This window comes from Melopsittacus undulatus, chromosome 9 (assembly GCF_012275295.1).
Source record: "Melopsittacus undulatus isolate bMelUnd1 chromosome 9, bMelUnd1.mat.Z, whole genome shotgun sequence".
Lineage (NCBI taxonomy): Eukaryota > Metazoa > Chordata > Aves > Psittaciformes > Psittaculidae > Melopsittacus > Melopsittacus undulatus.
Genome location: NC_047535.1, coordinates 30727009 through 30745762, shown reverse-complemented (window position 1 = coordinate 30745762; position 18754 = coordinate 30727009). Strand labels below are relative to the sequence as shown.

General features: G+C 40.7%; 1 protein-coding gene across 3 annotated transcripts; it reads left to right on the top strand.

Annotated features, from left to right (window-relative positions):
* Positions 1-1129: 1129 nt before the first annotated feature.
* On the top strand, positions 1130-18307 carry UBA3 (ubiquitin like modifier activating enzyme 3). Of its 3 annotated transcripts, none has more exons than XM_005149407.4 (18): positions 1130-1234; positions 1371-1412; positions 4052-4172; positions 6208-6288; positions 9253-9335; positions 9963-10043; positions 10671-10714; positions 11855-11919; positions 12682-12837; positions 12959-13061; positions 13521-13634; positions 15043-15096; positions 15495-15531; positions 15611-15692; positions 16610-16710; positions 16833-16896; positions 17002-17056; positions 17543-18307. In XM_005149407.4, the coding sequence occupies exons 1-18, from the start codon at positions 1215-1217 to the stop codon at positions 17629-17631; spliced, it is 1392 nt and encodes a 463-aa protein (XP_005149464.1). In that variant the 5' UTR covers positions 1130-1214; the 3' UTR covers positions 17632-18307. The 3 variants fall into 3 exon arrangements, with proteins under 3 accessions (XP_005149464.1, XP_005149463.1, XP_030905095.1); XM_031049235.2 differs by having other exon boundaries at positions 1214-1245; XM_005149406.4 differs by lacking the exon at positions 1371-1412 and having other exon boundaries at positions 1169-1234.
* The last annotated feature ends 447 nt before the right edge of the window (positions 18308-18754 follow it).

The following is an 18754-nucleotide window of genomic DNA, read 5'->3' as shown; positions in this document are numbered from 1 at the left end:
GTTACTCCAAGCCCATGTGTCCAAACTGGCCTTGAACACTGCCAGGGATGGGGCAGCCACAGTTTCTCTGGGCACCCTGTGCCAGTGCCTCAGCACCCTCACAGGGAATATTTTGGTTTCCTAACGTACAATCTAAATCTCCTCTGTCAGTTTCAAGCTGTTCTTACTTGTCCCTCTCTACATGTCCTTGTCAAAAGCCCCTCTCTAGCTTTCTTGTTGGCCCCTTTAGGCACTGGAAGCTGCTCTAAGCCTCCCCAGAGCATTCTCTTCTCCAGGCTCAACAGCTGAAGCCCAGCTTCCTTAGCCTGTGCTCTCTCACCATAGCAGAGGTGCTTCAGCCCTCGAAGCATCTCCATGACCTGTTCCGGACTCACCTCAGCATTGTTTCCTCAGGAAAACATGACACACATTTAATATTCAGTGACAGATCCAGTTCACATCCTCTGGTGGGGATGGAGCATGGAGGAGGGGACCATGGAATGGCTGCCCCAGCCGAGGAGGCACTGGGGGCATTTCAAGCCATTGCAGGGTGGTTCTGTGATAGGAGGATTGGGCCCTAAACCCTCTGGCTTTGAAGAGGAGGGTCACTGCCAGCAGCCACAGTGGCTTGAACCCCACCAGTCCATGCAGAACAGTTGCTCCTTCAGTGCTTTCACGCTCCACCGGCCCATCTGCTCCCACCCAGCGCTCAGGGGTCACTCCTTGCATTGGCTGTGGGACCCCAGGCTTCTGCGTGCAGGCTCTGGTTGATGCAGCCCATGGATCAGACTCTGCCCGGGGAGCGCTGCGAGGCGAAAGCTATTGGATAACGCAGCTCGGGTGCAGGAGTCACCCGGCCAGGCAGAGGCCGCTTTCGGTCTTCGGTCTTCCCATGGGCTTTAATGCTCCGCGACCATCACACACGCTTTGTCCCTGGGGATGCCGTCCCGACCTCCCGGGAAGCACAGGGGATATGGGCGTCGGGAGAGCCGTGGGGACCCGGGGCCAGGCGCCTGGGACAGAAGGATGGAGGGAGGGAAGTGGCGGCGTGGGGCAGGTGTGGCTTGGGCTGCCCGCTCCGTACCTCGGGGCCCGGGGGGTACCCCTCCGGTTGCCATGGCGCCCAGGGCGCTCTGTCCCCCTTCCCGACTCTCTAGGCCAGCAAGTGCGGCTGCGCGCTGGGGAAGCACCGCCCATTGGGGCGCCGCGGAGCAACGTGGGAAGCAGAGGGAAATATGGCGGATAGCGGAGAACCGTAAGTGCCCTGTATGTGTGTGCTTGGCCGCCCCTTTCCCCGCTTCCCGGGGACGGGTGGGCTCCGGGGTCCCCTCTCTCTCCTCCCCGGTCTCTGTAGCGCGATACTGACCCTTCTTTTATTCTCTCTCTTTTAGGGAGAAGAAAAGAAGGAGGCTAGAGGAGCTGCTGGCGGATGGGTTAGTGCGGGGCTGCGGGCGAGCGGGCTCCCGGCCCGGGGCAGGGGCAGGCAGCGCTTGCTGAGGGGTGGCTGGTAGGTCAGGATGAGCCGCAGCCCCGCAGGAGAGGTGTGGGCTGGGAGGAGGCTGCGGGTTAGCTGTGGGGCCCGATGGAGAGGCGCTGGCTGGGGCGACCGTGCGTGAGCGGCCCGGGGCCCCACGGGTGAAGGGAGCCGGAGGAGAGGTGTTAGAAAGGCCAGGATGAGGAAAGGGGACGCGAAAGGGCGCTTGAATAGCAAGGACTGGGGAAGAGGAATCTACCTGGGGAGAGGACCAAGGGGCTCACCCGGAGTGGGGATGGGAATCGCGGGCTTGGAGCTTGGCATGAGTAAAGGCTGGTGTGCTGGAGAGCTTTGTGACAGGAGTGGGAAGAGCTGCATTGCCTGTCAGGGACATGGGGAGGGTCTCTAGGCTAGAAGCAGGTGACTAAATCTTGGCTGAAAATTAAAAGTTCAGGCTGCAGAACCGTTGCCTCTGCTTATTAAAACCCTAAATTCTATGCATCTGTCTTAACAGCCTTGAAAACGAATGTTCAGTAATCTTTAACCTCATCTGCTTCCATCCCTTAACTGTTCCCTTCCATCTGCTTGTGTCCCTCTTCCCAGAGATCACAAAGCAGATCTCTGCCTGTCTGAGCAGTGAACTCACAGGCAGTGCATGTGTGTGTTGGGGTGAGGGTCACAAAAATCCCTGTGCATGTCGGATGGGGAGGGGTGCATGCCAAGTCCCTCATACACGTGGAGCCTTGGAGATGGGACGGGAAAGTGAGCCTAAAGCAATATAAGCACTGTGCTGCTCTGATATATTAAACAAATTGTTAAATTAAAGTAATTCGATGAAATAAATGAGAATTTTGCTAAGCTCTCATAACAGATACCTGGTAATGCTGTAACAACACCAGCATAAACACTTTAGAAACCTGTTTCTGAAGTTAAACACAAAATCTCAGGTGGAGTTACTGAAGTTTTTGAGATCTCCATGATGTCCATCCCTGTAAAAAAACAGACTGTAGTGTAATCACAAAAACAAACCTAGAGCTTGCCATTTTATCACTTGTAAAGGAAAAGCACATCTAAAGGGAGTACTACTGCTTAATAGCTGTTTATATGGACTATATAAAAGGATAAAAAAAGTTAATGTCACCAAGCACTGCTTCTGCACTTGTTTCCAGAAAAGTTAAGAATTATTATATAATCCGTAGAAGCAATTGTGATGTGTATCTGCCCATTTTATTTGTATAAGACAGTGCTTAATGTATCCTGCAAACAGATGAGCCCAGGGTTCAGCAGAGGGAATGCTGTATCTATTCACACTATCTCCCATGATGTGAAATATGTGTATTTTCACCTTATTGTGGAAACTGGGGAAGATTCAGAAGTGCAAGTCAGAGGTCAAAAGACCTTTATGATCTGAAATAAATGGTTTAGATCTTCAGCTGTTAATTCAGTAGCTTACCTGAAGCCAGCAGTTAATGAGGAATGAGTTCAGTCTGCAGTCAAAACACAGGCAATTATGATGTATTTTATTCCTGCAGTTTAATGAAGTTTTCCCTGTTACTGAAATTCTTGCAAAACTAATTGCCTGTAAATTAAAATTACTCTGGACACACTGTGTTGTCCATCTTCTGAATTCTGTGAGGATAAAGGCACTCATTGTCTACGTGTTTTTACTACATTTTCCTTCTGAGATAAGTCGCCAGGAAGTAATAATAAATTCTAAACATTACCCAACAGTTACTGATCTGAGTGTTCTTCCTATTCAGAGGAGGAAGCAAATAATGCACCTTATCAACGATGACACAACCTTTCATACTTCGTGAGCTCTTTTGTAACAAGCTTAGTTTTTTATTAACATAGAATGTAATTGTACATACACACTGAGTGGTGCTCCTATTTAAAAAGGGAAGTGTGCTTTAAGAAAGGGCTTGTTCTGCGTAGGTGATGATCTTATGTTAGTTGCTTATGAGAGCTGATGCTGAACTATTCCAATAAGTCTCTGAAGAGTTCAAATTTATGTACTGTTAAAAGTGACCTGCAAAAGCAGAAAAAAGGGTAGATTCTTACTTTTGGTAACACTCATTTAAATTAACTGTGAAGACTCAGAGGCCAGTGTTGAAGCATTTTACTGTTACTTATTCAGTGCCTCACAATTGTAGTTACACACTGATAGTTCTAAATATGATTTATGAACTTCAAAAAACTGTCAAAAAAAGGATACAGGACTTGACACCCTCAAAATCTAAAGGGACAACCTCTTTCTCTGTGTCCTCTTTAAATATGAGGGGAATGAAAGCAAAAAGGCTAGACCCTTTTTTCACTTCAGGTCAACTTTTACTAGTAAAAGCAGAATCTGGGGTTTATTGAAATGCCTGTGGTTTTCCCCTCTATGCATATTTGTATTATTGCTTTCTAGCTCTACGAATAAAACCCACTCATACAAATGTTCATGTGCATAACTTATGTGCTTAAAGAATATGCAGATGCATTTGTATGAATGGTCAATAATTTAGGTATTTTAAAGCTATATAAAGAAATAAAACATTTTGGAGGTGTGGCTTTTTCTCTATGATTTTGCAGCTGAATTTACTGTGTTCTGTGCAGAATGGCTGTTGATGGTGGGTGTGGGGACACTGGAGACTGGGAAGGTCGCTGGAACCATGTAAGGAAGTTTCTCGAGCGATCTGGACCATTCACACATCCTGATTTCGAGCCAGGCACTCAAGTGAGAAACACTTTAAATAAATCTGTAGTGTGTGTTACAAACTAATGTAAAGTTTCATTAATTGATCACCAGCTGTGTATGAATACTAAAAGTGCATGAGAAGCTTGTGTTTAATCAGTTGAACATTATGGTTCTAGAAGAACTTGTATTCTTTTCATAAGCTTGTGTTTCTGAATTGTATACTGTCAACTCAAAGCTTGCTGTCATCGTATATAAAAATGTATAACAGCATATGAATTATGCTCTGTCTTTTGAGTTTCACATGAGAAATAACAGCATTTGTCTCTCTGTTTTTAAGGAATTAGATGCAGTAAAGTATTTCTTGTACTTAAGGAATTGAGGTTAATATGAATACTTAAAGAATTGGGAAAGATGTTTAGTAGGGAAAATCAAAATCTAGACTGTTTAATATATTTCTTCTGCTTTCCTTACTTGGTACATTTTGATTCAGAGCTTACAGCTGAATGTATTTTATTGTTACCTTTTTAATGTACTGTTCCATTATTCACTAGTTTGATACTGGGGTCTAGTAGAACAATCCACTGAAAGCAGTTATATAGTTAAAAAATCAGTTCTTTTTGGGCCAGCAATGTTGTTTGTCTGTTTATATTTATTTTGTGTTATATAGAAGCAAAGAATAGAATAGTTAGGGTTGGAAAGGACCTTAAGATCATCAATTTCCAACCCTCCTGCCATGGGCAGGGACAAAAAAAAAACAAAAAACCCCCCCAAAAAATTAGGTTTTTCACCCTCCAGTTTTCATAGTGGTGGTGGGGCAGGCGGAACCCTCTTTGCTGGGGCCTGCTCCACATGGCTGCCAGCACCGTCCCTGGGCTCCCCTGTTCACAACCCAAGCGCCAGCACCGAGGCTGGTCCCTCATCCTCTTCACAGTCTGCCGGGGGTGGTCGCAGCCCGGCAGTCTGCCCATCCCCAGGTGCCCATCCTGGGCCAGGGGTCTACAGGAAGCCCGGGAAGGTGAGTTACAGCATCAGGATGGCAGCCACAATGAGCCCAGCACACAGCAGCAGCAGCAGCCAGACAATGAGAGTGTCGGCTGGGCAGAAGGTGCAGCTTGCAGTGGCTGTCAACAGCCATGCTGAGCAGGGCACCCTCATTCCCTGCCAGCAGCTCCCATCCATACTGGCTCTCAGGGACAAAAGCCATTTCTGTCACCATGATGCAATGGGCCTCCTTCACATAGTGCAACCTCTGCAGTGAGAAGGTGGTGTGGATGGCAAATGTGAATGAGCCTGTCACTGTGCCTAGTCCCAGAAAGGTACCTGAGTCACGCAGAGGCAGGAGATGACCTCAGTGCCATAGGGCTGGGTGAGCAGTGGCAGGAAGCTGTTCCCATCCCACTTGGTCAGATAGCAGGGTGGGGGGCAGCCCTCCCATTTGTGGAGCAGTGTCAAGCAGCAGTGTCCCAGCATTGTCCTCCACTGCCCCAGACTGGCAGGCCTGGTAGCAGTAAGCGTTGTCAGGGATGCCGCACAGCTTCTCGCTCCAGCACAGCCCCATCACCAGCTGGTCCTGCTGCCACACGCAGCACTGGAAGTCCAATCCTGCTGTCACCACCTTGTTGTCAGGGCCCAGCGCGATATCTTTGATCTCCCCGTCATGGGCTTTGAACTCCAGTGTCTTCTACATGCTGGGGAACTCCCAGAGGCAGAGGGATATTTTATATCAGTAAAATATTTGGAGGAAGAGAATATCATCTCCTTAAATGGAAAAATAAAGGTGGAACTTGCTTTTTCATGGCCAAAATTAATATGAAGAGAATAATGATACAATAAAGGTCTTGCTTTTCTGTAAGCTGGAATTTAGAAGTTGTGTGAACTCAACAACACGTTAAAAGTCTGATGTGTAATTAGCCCTGCAAGCACAAACTTTTTCACTGACAGAAGTTGTTTTATGTGAAACTCTTATTAGGCACTGAAAATGTACAGTAACTCATTTATAAGGGTTATGAAGTAAAGGGCAAAATGTGCTTTTTCATATTTATTGTATTAATATTTTGTTTTATATTTTCCACAGGCTCTTGATTTTTTGTTGAACACATGTAAAGTGCTGGTTATTGGAGCAGGAGGATTAGGATGCGAACTCCTGAAAAACCTGGTAATTACTCAATTTTCATCCTTTGTGTCTTACAGTCTTTTTTCCTTGAGTAAGTTATATTTTCTACTTTGTTAATTTGTCGTTTTTGATTGTATGTAGCTACTAAATCTCTAAGTTCTGATCAAAATATATAAAATATGTGATGACACAGACAATAAACTTGAAGAATGCACCTTGAGAGAAAGCTTAAAAGGTGGTAGTCTAATATGTTGCGTGTTACTTGGATATCCTAAACCTTGTCATGAAGGACAACATGGTGCTCTTTGTGAAGTGCAGACAAAGTTCACTTGCAGCCTTAGATATGGTCCAGTGTTGGCAATTTTCCCTAATTACCGGATCCAGGAAGATGAAATAAACTAAGAACAAACTGGCTGGTAATGATACAAGGAAGTGATGTTTAGGATATGATGGTGTCCTGGTTTCAGCAGTAAGTTATTATCTTCCCAGTATCCTGGTACTAGCTAAAATACATCTTTTCAGATGAAAAGTGATGCTTTAAACTGCCGTTAAGTAGCTGGTACAATGTTTAGTATTAACAGTCATAGTTGAACTTAATTCCATTTTATTTTACATTTTTTGGATTCAAAGTGAGGTTTGAATTGCTGGAATTATTTATGTTGTTTCATAGTGAGATGGGTAGAGCCAGACTGTCTGTGGTGACCTTCACAACTCTGGAATCCATTTGGCTTTCCTGAACACTGTCTCTCAGGTTTTCCAGTTTCTCAGGATCAGTAAATTGGAGGTTGTCTGCAGACCCTTTTCCCTCAGAGGGACATACGTATGGCTGAATTCAGCCTATATAATGGCAGCTTTTTTGAGCCAGACCAAGATGCAATCCTGTTGGAAATGGCTAAGGAGAAATAGATAATAGTGTAAGAAGAGAGAAGGAATATTACAGTTCTTCCTTGGTGTATGGATTACCAGAAGGTATTCTGTAGTTTTCTTACTGTGGTGTTAGTTCATGATGACTATGTGTTTCAAAAAGCAGTTTTTAAGCATATAAAATGCAGTTATGGGATCGTGTGCAGTCAGATATTCACCCAATAAATGTGTATGACTTTAATTATCTTATAAATGTTTTTATCCTCACAGGCACACATATTTATCAATGTGTCACTGTTACCATACTGTTTGAGTTTGATAGCTTAGACTAATACTGTACATTTTTATGGTTGTATATAATGAGAAGAATTTCTATCCTTACGCATTCCATGGAAAATGTGTGGATTGCTATAATAACTTATCATAAAATAAATTCCTTAATTTATGCTAACAGTTGTGCATTAGTCCACTTTACTATAGAATTTATGTACTGCTAGTTCAGTATTTACACATGCTTCCACCAGGCTTGAGATCCTTGATAAATCAATAGCCTCATTTAAAGCCAGGCATCCCAGATCCATTAACTTAGGGGTTTTACAGTTCCAGCACTTATATGTGCTCTTATTCTGGTTGCTGGTTTGCTGCTGCAATGCTTGAGCAAGATTTTACTTGGAGAGACTATGACAGCTCCAAGACAGTATTCTTTCTTTGGGAATTTAGTCTTGGTGAATTTAACTTCTTCACAGAGCTCCTGTTTTATGTGTTGAGACATAACAAATTCCATCTGTTGACAGCTTGTTGAGATGGAGGATTTGTACGTAATAAGGAACTTCATAAGTCTGCTGTGTGTGCATATTTCCCATCAATACAGTTTTAAGTTACCATGATTTATTTTTATGATTTTCAGAACAATAAGCAAATCTAGATTCTGTTCACACGTATTCATGTATCTTTGACAATGAATCTAAGCTTTATAAAGACTGTATGTCCTGATGCCCCAGGCTCACTCTTCTTTTTAGCATGCTCTTCAAGTCTGCTTTAATAATATTGAACAAAAGCTGAACATTTATCAAGGAAACAAAATGATTGCTCTGTGTCAAGGGTATCCAGTAGAACAGAGAGAGTCTTGCTGCTTTTCTTATGGAATCAGTTTCTATTCTGGAGGACTTCAGTCCTGTTGTTCACTTGTTTAATCAGTTTCCCAGTACAGCATTTTCAATGCTTATTGTGCATGAGGTGGCTCTCTTTATTCAGAAAATGTAAAATGTAAAGTCTGAAAGTCTTTATTATATAACAAGATTGGGTCTTAAAGGAAAACGCATAAGGTACAGGACTTGAATTTTTTTAAGTCACTTTCAGAACATCACAACACATTTACAATCTCAAAACCCAGTGTTTTACATAATTTATTTCACTTCAGCTACAGCTCACATAGTTTCTCTGTGTCTGACAGACATTATTATTTTATCAGACCAGACCTGCAGTCCAGTTTTAAGACAATTCTAATTCAAAGTTACTTGCCCAGTTTGGTGATGGACTGCATGCAAACAGAGATCAGGCAGAACCTCTGCCAGAGGTTCAGCGTGTTCTTTGATAGGGAAAGAACTTTATGTGTTTGCATTGGCTTATTTTGAACAGTGATTTGAAGGTGGATATGCCAGACTCATTTATGCCAACTGTGAAAATACTGAATGTTGAGAACATTAACATTTTAGAGGAATTAAACTTTGGTTTTCTCTTCCTGCCAAGCAATGGTATTTCTTTAAATTCTGCACTTTTTTTCCTCATAATAAGGGCTTTTGATTTACTCCAGTTGTGAGGGAATACTGCAAATTCCCCTTATGGATCAGCATACTGTTGGCTTCCTTGTGTTATGACTGGCATAAAGCAGTATTTTGCTCAATAGAACGTTGTCTTTGATCATTGAAAAGCAGCTAATTCCATATGTGTAAACATCAGCATTACTAACCCAACAAAGGATATTCTTTTAACAAAGAACAACGATATACCTATCTGCACAGGGAATGAAGAGCAAATAAGTTTGTATCTCCAAATGTTGTTTCTTTGGCATGTGGAATGAATTTTGGAGCACTGTAAGTGTTTAATTTCCTGTTAAATGAAGTTTACACTCTCTTTTCACAGGCACTGTCTGGCTTCAGACACATCCATGTTATTGACATGGATACTATAGATGTTTCTAATCTGAACCGACAGTTTCTGTTTCGGTAAGTGATATTTTCACTATTCAACCTTTGTTTTTTTAAATGTACTTAAAATATGTGAATATGATCATTATTTTGGTTGAACAAATAAAGGTTACTGAACTTTCATATCACAATAATATTCATAATTAACTAAATGTTGTGTATGATTCATTCTTGTTCAGGTATCTGTGGTGTGAAGAAAATTAACATAGATTCCTTACCATTCAGATACAGCTAATGACTAATGAAAAAGTGACACCAAAGAATAATGCACACAGATTGACATATCAATCTTTCTGGTGCCCTTTTCTTCCAAGCTAAATGAAAAATTGCATGGTTTTGGTACTAGTAACTATAGGTACATGGACATATTTAAATAACAGGTTCTTATATCTGATGCTTTACAGGGATGCCTTGATTAGGACAACTTGATTTAGTTTAATGTCCCTGCTTATTGCAGGGGGTTGGACTAGATGTCTCTTGAAGGTCCCTTCCAACCCAAACTTTTCTATTGTATGTGATACTATCCATATCAATAAATCGTCCTCCAGTAACAATTAGTCATTTAATTCTGTATGGCAATGCATAGAGTCTGGAAAGATTGAATCTACGAAAAAATATGTTTGAAATTGCTTGGTTTCTTCCCAGTCCGAAGGATGTTGGGCGACCAAAAGCAGAAGTTGCAGCAGAATTCCTAAACAACCGCATTCCCAACTGTGCTGTCGTAGCGTATCCTTTTGTAGAGAAGTAGTAGCCCTGAAAGCTTCAAAAACCTAGAAAACTCTAGGTGGTAACACTATCTAAAGTAATTTGCTGCTGTCCTCTCTTTTTCGTACAATAAGGAACAGATTCATTCAGCTGGTGATTAGGAATTCTTTCTCAGTGACATTGGCATACAGGAAGTATGCCTTGAGGAAGGAAGACTAAGCTTTAAGAAACTTTTTTATATGTTTCCTTCTATTGAGTCTTCTTATTCAAATACAGTATTCAAATTTTCACTGAAATATTAAAGTATGAGGTTTATTCATCAGTCTTTTGAGTATGTACTGGTAGCAGACATTAGTTTATAAACATGGAGCAGCACTTACTGATACAGGACTTTGTGAGAGCACATGTTTAGAGCTTCCTAGTTTGTCTGCTGAGCTTCCTCCTCTGTGAACTGTTATGTCCCTTACTTTTGGGGTTTTTTTCAGATGCCACAGATTCAGCTGTGGGAATTTTCAATCTTAATTTTATATGCTACTTTTTATAACAAATAGTGACAAATTAGACAATGTTTTTGCTTTATGGTAGCAAATAGAAAACAGTAAACTCATCTACTTTATAAATATATTCCTTTACTGGGCTTACATTCAGATATTTTAAAAAGATTCAAGACATGGATGAAAGCTTCTATCGACGTAAGTGGTATTTGTTTCCCTGCCAAACACACACTGGTCCTTTAGGGAAATCTGGCAGTTGTTGCTGCTGTCTAACCACTTTTCCTGGTGGTTAGCTAACTACTTTAGTCTTCTATAGTATACTGGAAGTAGAAGTATGAAGTATTGGTTTGGTTGATACGCTGGAGGGAAGGAATGCCATCCAAAAGGACCTTGATATGCTTGTGAGGTGTGCTGATGCCAGCCTTATGAAGTTTAACCATGCCAAGTGCAAGGTTCTGCACATGAGTCTGAGCAATCCCAGGCACAGCTACAGGTTGGGCAGAGAAGAGATTCAGAGCAGCCCTGCGGAGAAGGACTCGGGGGTGTTGTTCGATGAGAAACATAATATGAGCTGGCTTCAGTGTGCTCTTGCAACCCAGAAAGCCAACTATATCCTGGGCTGCATCAAAAGGAGCATGACCAGCAGGGCGAAGGAGGGGATCCTGCCCCTCTACTCTGCTCTTGTGAGACCTCAACTTGGAGTATTGTGTGCAGTTCTGGTGTCCTCAACATAAAAAGGACATGGAACTGTTGGAACAAGTCCAGAGGAGGGCCACAAGGATGATCGAGGGACTAGAGCACCTCCCATGTGAAGACAGGCTGAGAAAGTTGGGGCTGTTCATCCTGGAGAACAGAAGGCTTCATGGAGACCTCATAGAAGCCTTCCAGTATCTGAAGGGGGCCTACAGGGATGCTGGGGAGGGACTATTCATTAAGGACTGTAGTGATAGGACAAGGGGTAACGGGTTAAAACTTAAACAGGGGAAGCTTAGATTGGATATAAGGAAGAAATTCTTTACTGTTAGGGTGGTGAGGCCCTGGAATGGGTTGCCCATGGAAGTTTTGAATGCTTCATCCCTGGTGGTGTTCAGGGCCAGGCTGGACAAAGCCTTGAGTGACATGGTTTAGTGTGAGGTGTCCCTGCCCATGGCAGGGGGTTTGGAACTAGATGATCTTAAGTTCCTTTCCAACCCTAACTATTCTGTGATTCTATGAAATAAACAAATGCATCTGTAGCATAGGGAATCTAAGGGAGATAGTTACGAACAGAATATTTTGCTTGTCTTAAGAAGTATGATTTAGTGTGGACTTTAAATAATAGACTCTTTTTCTCTCTAGAATTTCATATTATTGTTTGTGGGCTGGACTCTATAATTGCCAGAAGATGGATAAACGGCATGCTGGTAAAGTCTTCAGTCTTTTTAAAGTCTTTTTTCTTCAGTCTTTTTTAAACCCTAGTTATTGTTTGAGTATAGCTAGCTAGAATTGAACAGTTTTGTGTAGAATGTGTCATTAAAATGAAATGAGGGCTGTTGAAAATTCAGCTTTCTGTATCTACTTCTGTTTTCTTTTGTCTTTGTGAACAGGATAAAATGCATGTTTTCTTAGCTGCCTTTTTCTTGAGAAGTGTTAGATAACATTTGTGCAGTGCCCTGCAGGCGTAGTTTCAAATTTAGTTCACATTTGTGTGGCCTTGTGCAGTCAGCTTTTGAAAAGCATAAGAAAGGAAGTTCCACAGCTTGTGTGGATGCTCTCATTGTGAACGTTTGGGTTTTTCTCATTAGCCAAACAGTACTTACCGTGCTGCAACTTGTAAACGTCATCTTTTAGAGCCCTGGTGCTACACAGTAGTAGAAGGCTTGAGTATTTACCAGTATCTACAAAACAAAACAAAAAAACCCAACAAAACAACAAACCAAGAATTAAACCCCCAAATCCTAAGGGGTAAGGGAGGAGGAGGGTGAAGGTGGTTGATCAAGTCCTATGCACTGATAACTAGTGTCTTACCCACTATGTACTCTTAAAATAAACTGTATATTAAGCATTCAGCCTTGTGGTGTACTATTAAGAATAAAATTTTTAGGGGGTTTTTGTTTTCCTCCCTGCAACTTGTTTGGAAAACCAAAATCCAACAATCCCCCTCCCTCCCCCCATTTATTCATTAGATGTCATTTTTACACTATGAAGATGGTGTACTGGATCCAAGTTCCATCATACCTTTAATCGATGGAGGGACAGAAGGTTTTAAAGGAAATGTTCGCGTGATTATTCCTGGTATGACAGCCTGTGTTGAATGCACGCTTGAGCTTTACCCACCACAGGTAATTACAACCAGTGATACTTCCTTTCTTGATATTCCTCTGATTAGCTTATTTCTTTTCCTAGCACTATACATAATGTATTACACACTTTTTCCTGGTTTTCCTCCCCTGCCCACACCAGGTCAATTTTCCCATGTGTACAATTGCGTCTATGCCCAGGCTACCAGAGCACTGTATTGAGTATGTCAGGATATTGCAGTGGCCCAAGGAGCAACCTTTTGGAGGTAATGAGTATATTGCACTGGTGCTAAACTGACATTTCTCCTTTTAACTGATTTATTTGGAGCTAGGTATACATAGCTACTTTTAATAGAACAATCCTACCTTTGCTGTAGTCATTCTGAGGTTCCTCTGAGCTGGTGATGGATTTTCTCTGCTCAGACTCGCTTTCAAGTTCCACATTTGTTCATGTGTTTCTCTCTGTCATACTGCACAATGACTTTCCTGATTCAAAATGTAACTTCTAACAGTTCTGTAAATCTGCAAAGTTAAGATAGTTTGTATATAGAATGTGTTAGAATTTACAATGCTCATAGAAAAGGTATTTGTTTAAAGTATCAAGTTTTAATAGCTTAATGGGGTGTTCATTTTAACCTTAATGAAAGGTATTTTTTTAGACAAAAAGAACATTTCTGAAGAATTCTTGTGACTAACTTACTTATAAATTCTTAACTCTGCTGTAGAAGGTGTTGCGTTGGATGGAGATGACCCTGAACATATCCAGTGGATCTACCAGAAGTCATTAGAAAGAGCATCACAATTTAAAATTAAAGGTGTCACATACAGACTCACCCAAGGTATGGGTATAGCATTTCACTGAGTTTATGGCATTTGCGATTAGTCTGGATTACCATTCTTTGTGTTTGTTACGACTAAGTTGGCAGCTCTGCTGAGAAAGAAATAGTTCTTTTTTTCCCTTAACATCTTAAAACAGAAACAAGCAGCTTGTTTCCTGTACCAGCACAAATATTTTTATGATGAATCAGATGTTTAGGCATTTGTGATGAATCAGAGAAACTTAACTGGGACAAAACTGAACATTCTTTTTGCCATTTTATTTTTAGCCTGGAGCAGCTCCACGGTTTACATTACACTGTGACCATTTTTGCTGGGTCAAAGAGTAGGAGAATTAGATTGTTTCTTTTAGCAAGAACAACATTTTATGCCAGTTTAGGCTGGATAAGACTATAGCCTCTATTCGCTGCTGTGTGTGCCTCTGTTCAGGTGCAGATGCAGAATGCTGCCACTCATTGAGCATTTTAAACACTAACCAAATAGAAAAGAAGTGGAGAATCTCATACAGCATCTCCAGAATTTGTAATAATTTCTGGTTGTTGGCTTGTAGCACTGAGAATACATTTGAAATGCTGAGCTTGAAATGCCACACTTGAACCTCAGGGTGTGCCTTTCTATCAAAGGACAAACTGATTGTTGTGTATGTTCCTCAGATTCCCCCTAGTGTATTGCAGATAGTCATTGTCTTTGCAACAGTTCATACTGGCTTCTCTAGTAGTATTTTTTGGTACATGCATGCACATGGCAGCATGGTTTTCAGCATTTGAAGGTGGCTTAATTATGAAGTACATAGAAGAAAGAAGGCAAAGATAAAAGCTTTATGCATATTTTCTCAGGTATGGAGGGGACAAGTCAATAATGAGAAGCCAGAGGAGCTTCAGATTACTTGGAATTTGCCGTGTTTTGGCAGGCCTGAGAAAGAGTGAACCTCCTTGTTTCTGGTGTACAAATTTATATGCAGAAGAAATATTGCCTTGTATTGGTATATGGCTGTTTAGCTGGATGGAAGAGGAGTTGGCTACAGATGCCAGTACAGCCTGGCAAGCCTATTCTTGCAGAAGGAATTCCAAACTCAAGTATCTTACCTTCCTGCATTTTTCCAGTTAAGCAAGACTAGAACTGGGTTTGAAATTAATTTTCAGTGGTAAATACAGAATACTTGGTTTTAGAATTAGTTTATTAATTCTCTTTATGCAATACTTTATTTTTCTCAATGTGTTTGATCCATTTCTAAAATAAAGAAACGCCCAAATACTTGAGCACATGCCATCATACCTTATTGTTACAGAAGCTCCTGGAATGCTTAAAGTACATTTGGGTGCACCCTTCTATAATTATTCTGGCTAAAGCCATATCTCAGTTGCCTCTCCCTCCTTGGAAAAGACAAAGCTGTATGTTTTGTTTTCACAGGGGTGGTTAAACGAATTATTCCAGCAGTAGCTTCTACAAATGCAGTAATTGCAGGTATGCTACAAGAACTCATTTCATTTCTGCTTTACACACTTTAGAGTTTTGTAAGGCAACAGTTTGGAATTGAGAACTTTTTTAATGAGTTTGATTTATTCTTACGGTCTCATTTCTGTTTTCCACAGAGTATGTGACTATAAATTTTAAACTTGTGTATGACTCTGGGAGTGATCAAAAGCATTTAAGAATGGGGAAAAACCCCACAGTATATCAGCTTAATGCTGAATCTGTGGTATTAATACATAGAACTACCAGCTACCTTCAGATGTTTATTTTTCTCTTTATAAATTGTTGTACTTGATTTACTTCTTGTCACTTTTGGCATATCTCTGTGCACTGATATCTCTGTATGTTCTGAGATAGAGTGAAGAAACTTGTTTTTTTCCTCATTGCAGCTGTTTGTGCCACTGAAGTTTTTAAAATAGCCACAAGGTATTTCATTTCTTATTAATAGCTTACATGATTTCTAACATAATGGCACATACTAACACAAACGTATTTGTCATTACAGTGCATACATTCCTCTTAACAACTACTTGGTGTTTAATGATGTGGATGGATTATACACACACACATTTGAAGCTGAGAGGAAGGTTAGTGCTGTTTAAAGTCTTGCAGGGCTGTTTCCTTGACTTCAATTTTTATTGAATTTAGACAGTTTGTGTCTATTTCTGAAACCCAATATTGAACCTCTTCACCCCTAGCACTGAATAATTGTATTTTAAAAGCAGCAACTACAATGTTACTTTTCTGCTACTTCTCCAGAGTGTTGTTTTAAGTTTGTAGGAATTTCTATTCTGTTAAATTTTTTGTGGTTCTGGGGTCTAAGAGTGATGACAGTGATGGTCTGTCCATGCAGAGTAGCAGGGCTGTTTACCTGCAGACGAACAGATGTTTTATTTGGTATCCTGATAATGAAACCTTTTCTTCTACCCATCAGTTTACCAAAAACTATTACATAGTGTATGTAATAAATATTTAACTTTTGCATGTTTAGCCAAAGTTTCTTAATATTTGGAAAACTAGCTTCTGATATAGGGAGGGTCTTCAGACAGCTGTTTCTGGTGTCTGCTGGTGCAACATGGGAGTATCAATTGTTTCTGCTGTGCTTCCTCCTACACTACCTGCAGAAGAAACAATGCTTGACTTTACTGAAAGTGAATCCTGAAGACTTCCCATGTCATATGGGAAATAATGGTTTACAAAATAAGATACACAATCTTAAGAAGACTCATAAGCAAATCTTCCCCAAAAGAGGTTGTGACAGCAATTGATTTGGCAGTTTGTAGTATTAGATTTTATGTCAGATGAAATTTATAGTTCATAAATACTTTGTTGCTGTTGGGAGCCAGTCAAACAGTGACAGACCTCATGAGGAACTGGGTTTTGTCACTAATACTTGCAGCAGTATTAATATTTCTAGAGATAAAACCCCATAAACACACAAATAGTTTTGAGACCTTACTAGCAGCATTTTTTAAACACTAATGTAACATGCATTCCTGTGCAGGAGAACTGTCCAGCTTGCAGCCAGCTTCCCCAAAACATAGAGATTTCCCCATCAGCTAAGCTGCAGGAGATCTTGGATTACTTGACAAATAATGCTTCATTGTAAGTGTGCATCTATTATAATTTATTTGATAATTTTTTGTAGTTCAGTGTTTCAAGAAGGCACTTTCTAAATGTATTTTTACCTGATTGTCTGGTTTTTCTTTAAAATGTGTTATATATAGGCAAATGAAATCTCCTGCAATCACAGCAACTATGTATGGGGGAAATAAAACACTTTACTTACAGGTAACCTGAATATATAATTATCTTTAATAATCTTAATTTAGTTAAATTTACTTTCCTGAATTTGAAAGGAAATGTTTTGACTTGTCTTTACTTGTTTTTCTTCAGACGGTAGCTTCAATTGAAGAACGTACAAGGCCAAATCTTTCCAAGACACTAAAAGGTATCTTACACTTGTCATGTGTAGATTTTCATGATACTGCTCTAAACAGAAAGTCAGTTTTATCCCTCACTATGACATGCTTAACTTTATTTTGCACTATACTATGACATGTTTAACTTTCTTTTGCACTATACACTAGAACGTGCTTCATTATACTTGTATGTACAATACACCTTTCTCAGTTTGCTCATGGCTGAGCTTTGAATTGCTTAAATGTGAAACATGGGTAGATACAGAGAAAAACATTGCAACAAAGTTGAACTGATGTAAATGAAACACACTTCCACAGTGTTTTATTCTTTCTTTACAAGGTCTGTTGGTTTCCTGGTTGAATTAGGTGAATATTGGTTTAGCTAGTGAAGTGTTTGCAGCTTCAATTCATCATACTTATGGTTTATGGGAATGGCATTCATAACTTTCTTTTAATTTAAAAGAAAGACAAGTCACATGTGTTTGCTGTACTTAAATTTCTTTTTTCTGTTTCAGAACTGGGGCTTGTGGATGGCCAGGAGCTTGCAGTTGCTGATGTTACTACACCACAGACTATGTTGTTCAAGCTTCACTTCACCACTTAATTTATTCATAAATAAACTGCATATACAGCGAGAGAAATCTGCACCCACCTTGTAAAATAAACGTGCCCTGTGGGTGCTAAAGCAACCTGAATTGTTCCTGTTAGTACTAGCATTGTTGGAGATTAGGGAATGCAAATGAATCACCATGTTTCAGAACCGTATGCAGAAGCCAATATTTGGTGGATTATATTTGTATAAATGCTTATTAATGTACAGAACTCTGATGTATAGGAATACAGTTTTTTCCAGTTTTCGTTGTCAAAATCTTAGTGTTAGTATACTTTCAGATACATGGAAACTTTATGGTTGCCAAACTGCTCATTTTCAACATGTGTGCACATGTATATGCAAAGAGAAGACCCTTTAAAAGGCAGCACAGCAATGTGATTTTAAATTGTAGCACTCCGGTACACTTTCTGAATTACCTTGCAACCAGAAGAGGCTGATAGATTAAAATGAGCATTTTCCTCTTATTTGGTATTGATTTTATCAATTCTGTGAAAGGTATGGAAGAGATTACTTTGTTTACAAACAAACATGAAAGGACAAAAACATACCTGGATACACGGACACATCTCCTTGCAGTCCCCAAGCAGCTGCTGAGCACAGCATTGCAGGATTGTTCAAGTATCATTGGTGCTGTTAAGGTATTTATTAATAAAAAATCATAAAGACACCTTAGTTTGTGGCTTATCTGTGGACACTGGAGTTTAACATTGGTTAAAACACCTATGGTGTTTTGCTGCTTCACTCAGAGACCTTCCAGTAAGCAGTGCTGAATACATGAAGTCCCTGAGTTTACTTGATGCATGTCAGCTGCATTTAAACTTTCTATCTTTTAAAATATAAACTTTGTTTAAACTTAAACTTCCCATATTCCAGCCTTGTGCTTGAACTCGGGGACGTTGATACTTAACAGGTAATAGTTAGCAGCCGCACTTTTGGAAGGGAGAAACGGCCCTACGTAAACTGTGGGGCTTAAAGCAGTGAGCTGAGGTCTAGAAGAGAGCGCCCTTTATCGTTAGTTGCATCGAGCAGCTGAAGAACCGGGCATCGAAGCTGCGATTTCAGCCGCTGACAGCTGACGGACGAGCAGGCCCCGCCGCCATGACAGCCACCTGGC

Coding starts and splice junctions, on each gene's coding strand:
- UBA3 (XM_005149407.4), top strand. CDS start 1,215: ATGGCGGATAGCGGAGAACC. Junction 9,336..9,962: donor AACCGACAGTTTCTGTTTCG/GTAAGTGATATT, acceptor GTTTCTTCCCAG/TCCGAAGGATGTTGGGCGAC. Junction 15,097..15,494: donor TACAAATGCAGTAATTGCAG/GTATGCTACAAG, acceptor TCCTCATTGCAG/CTGTTTGTGCCACTGAAGTT.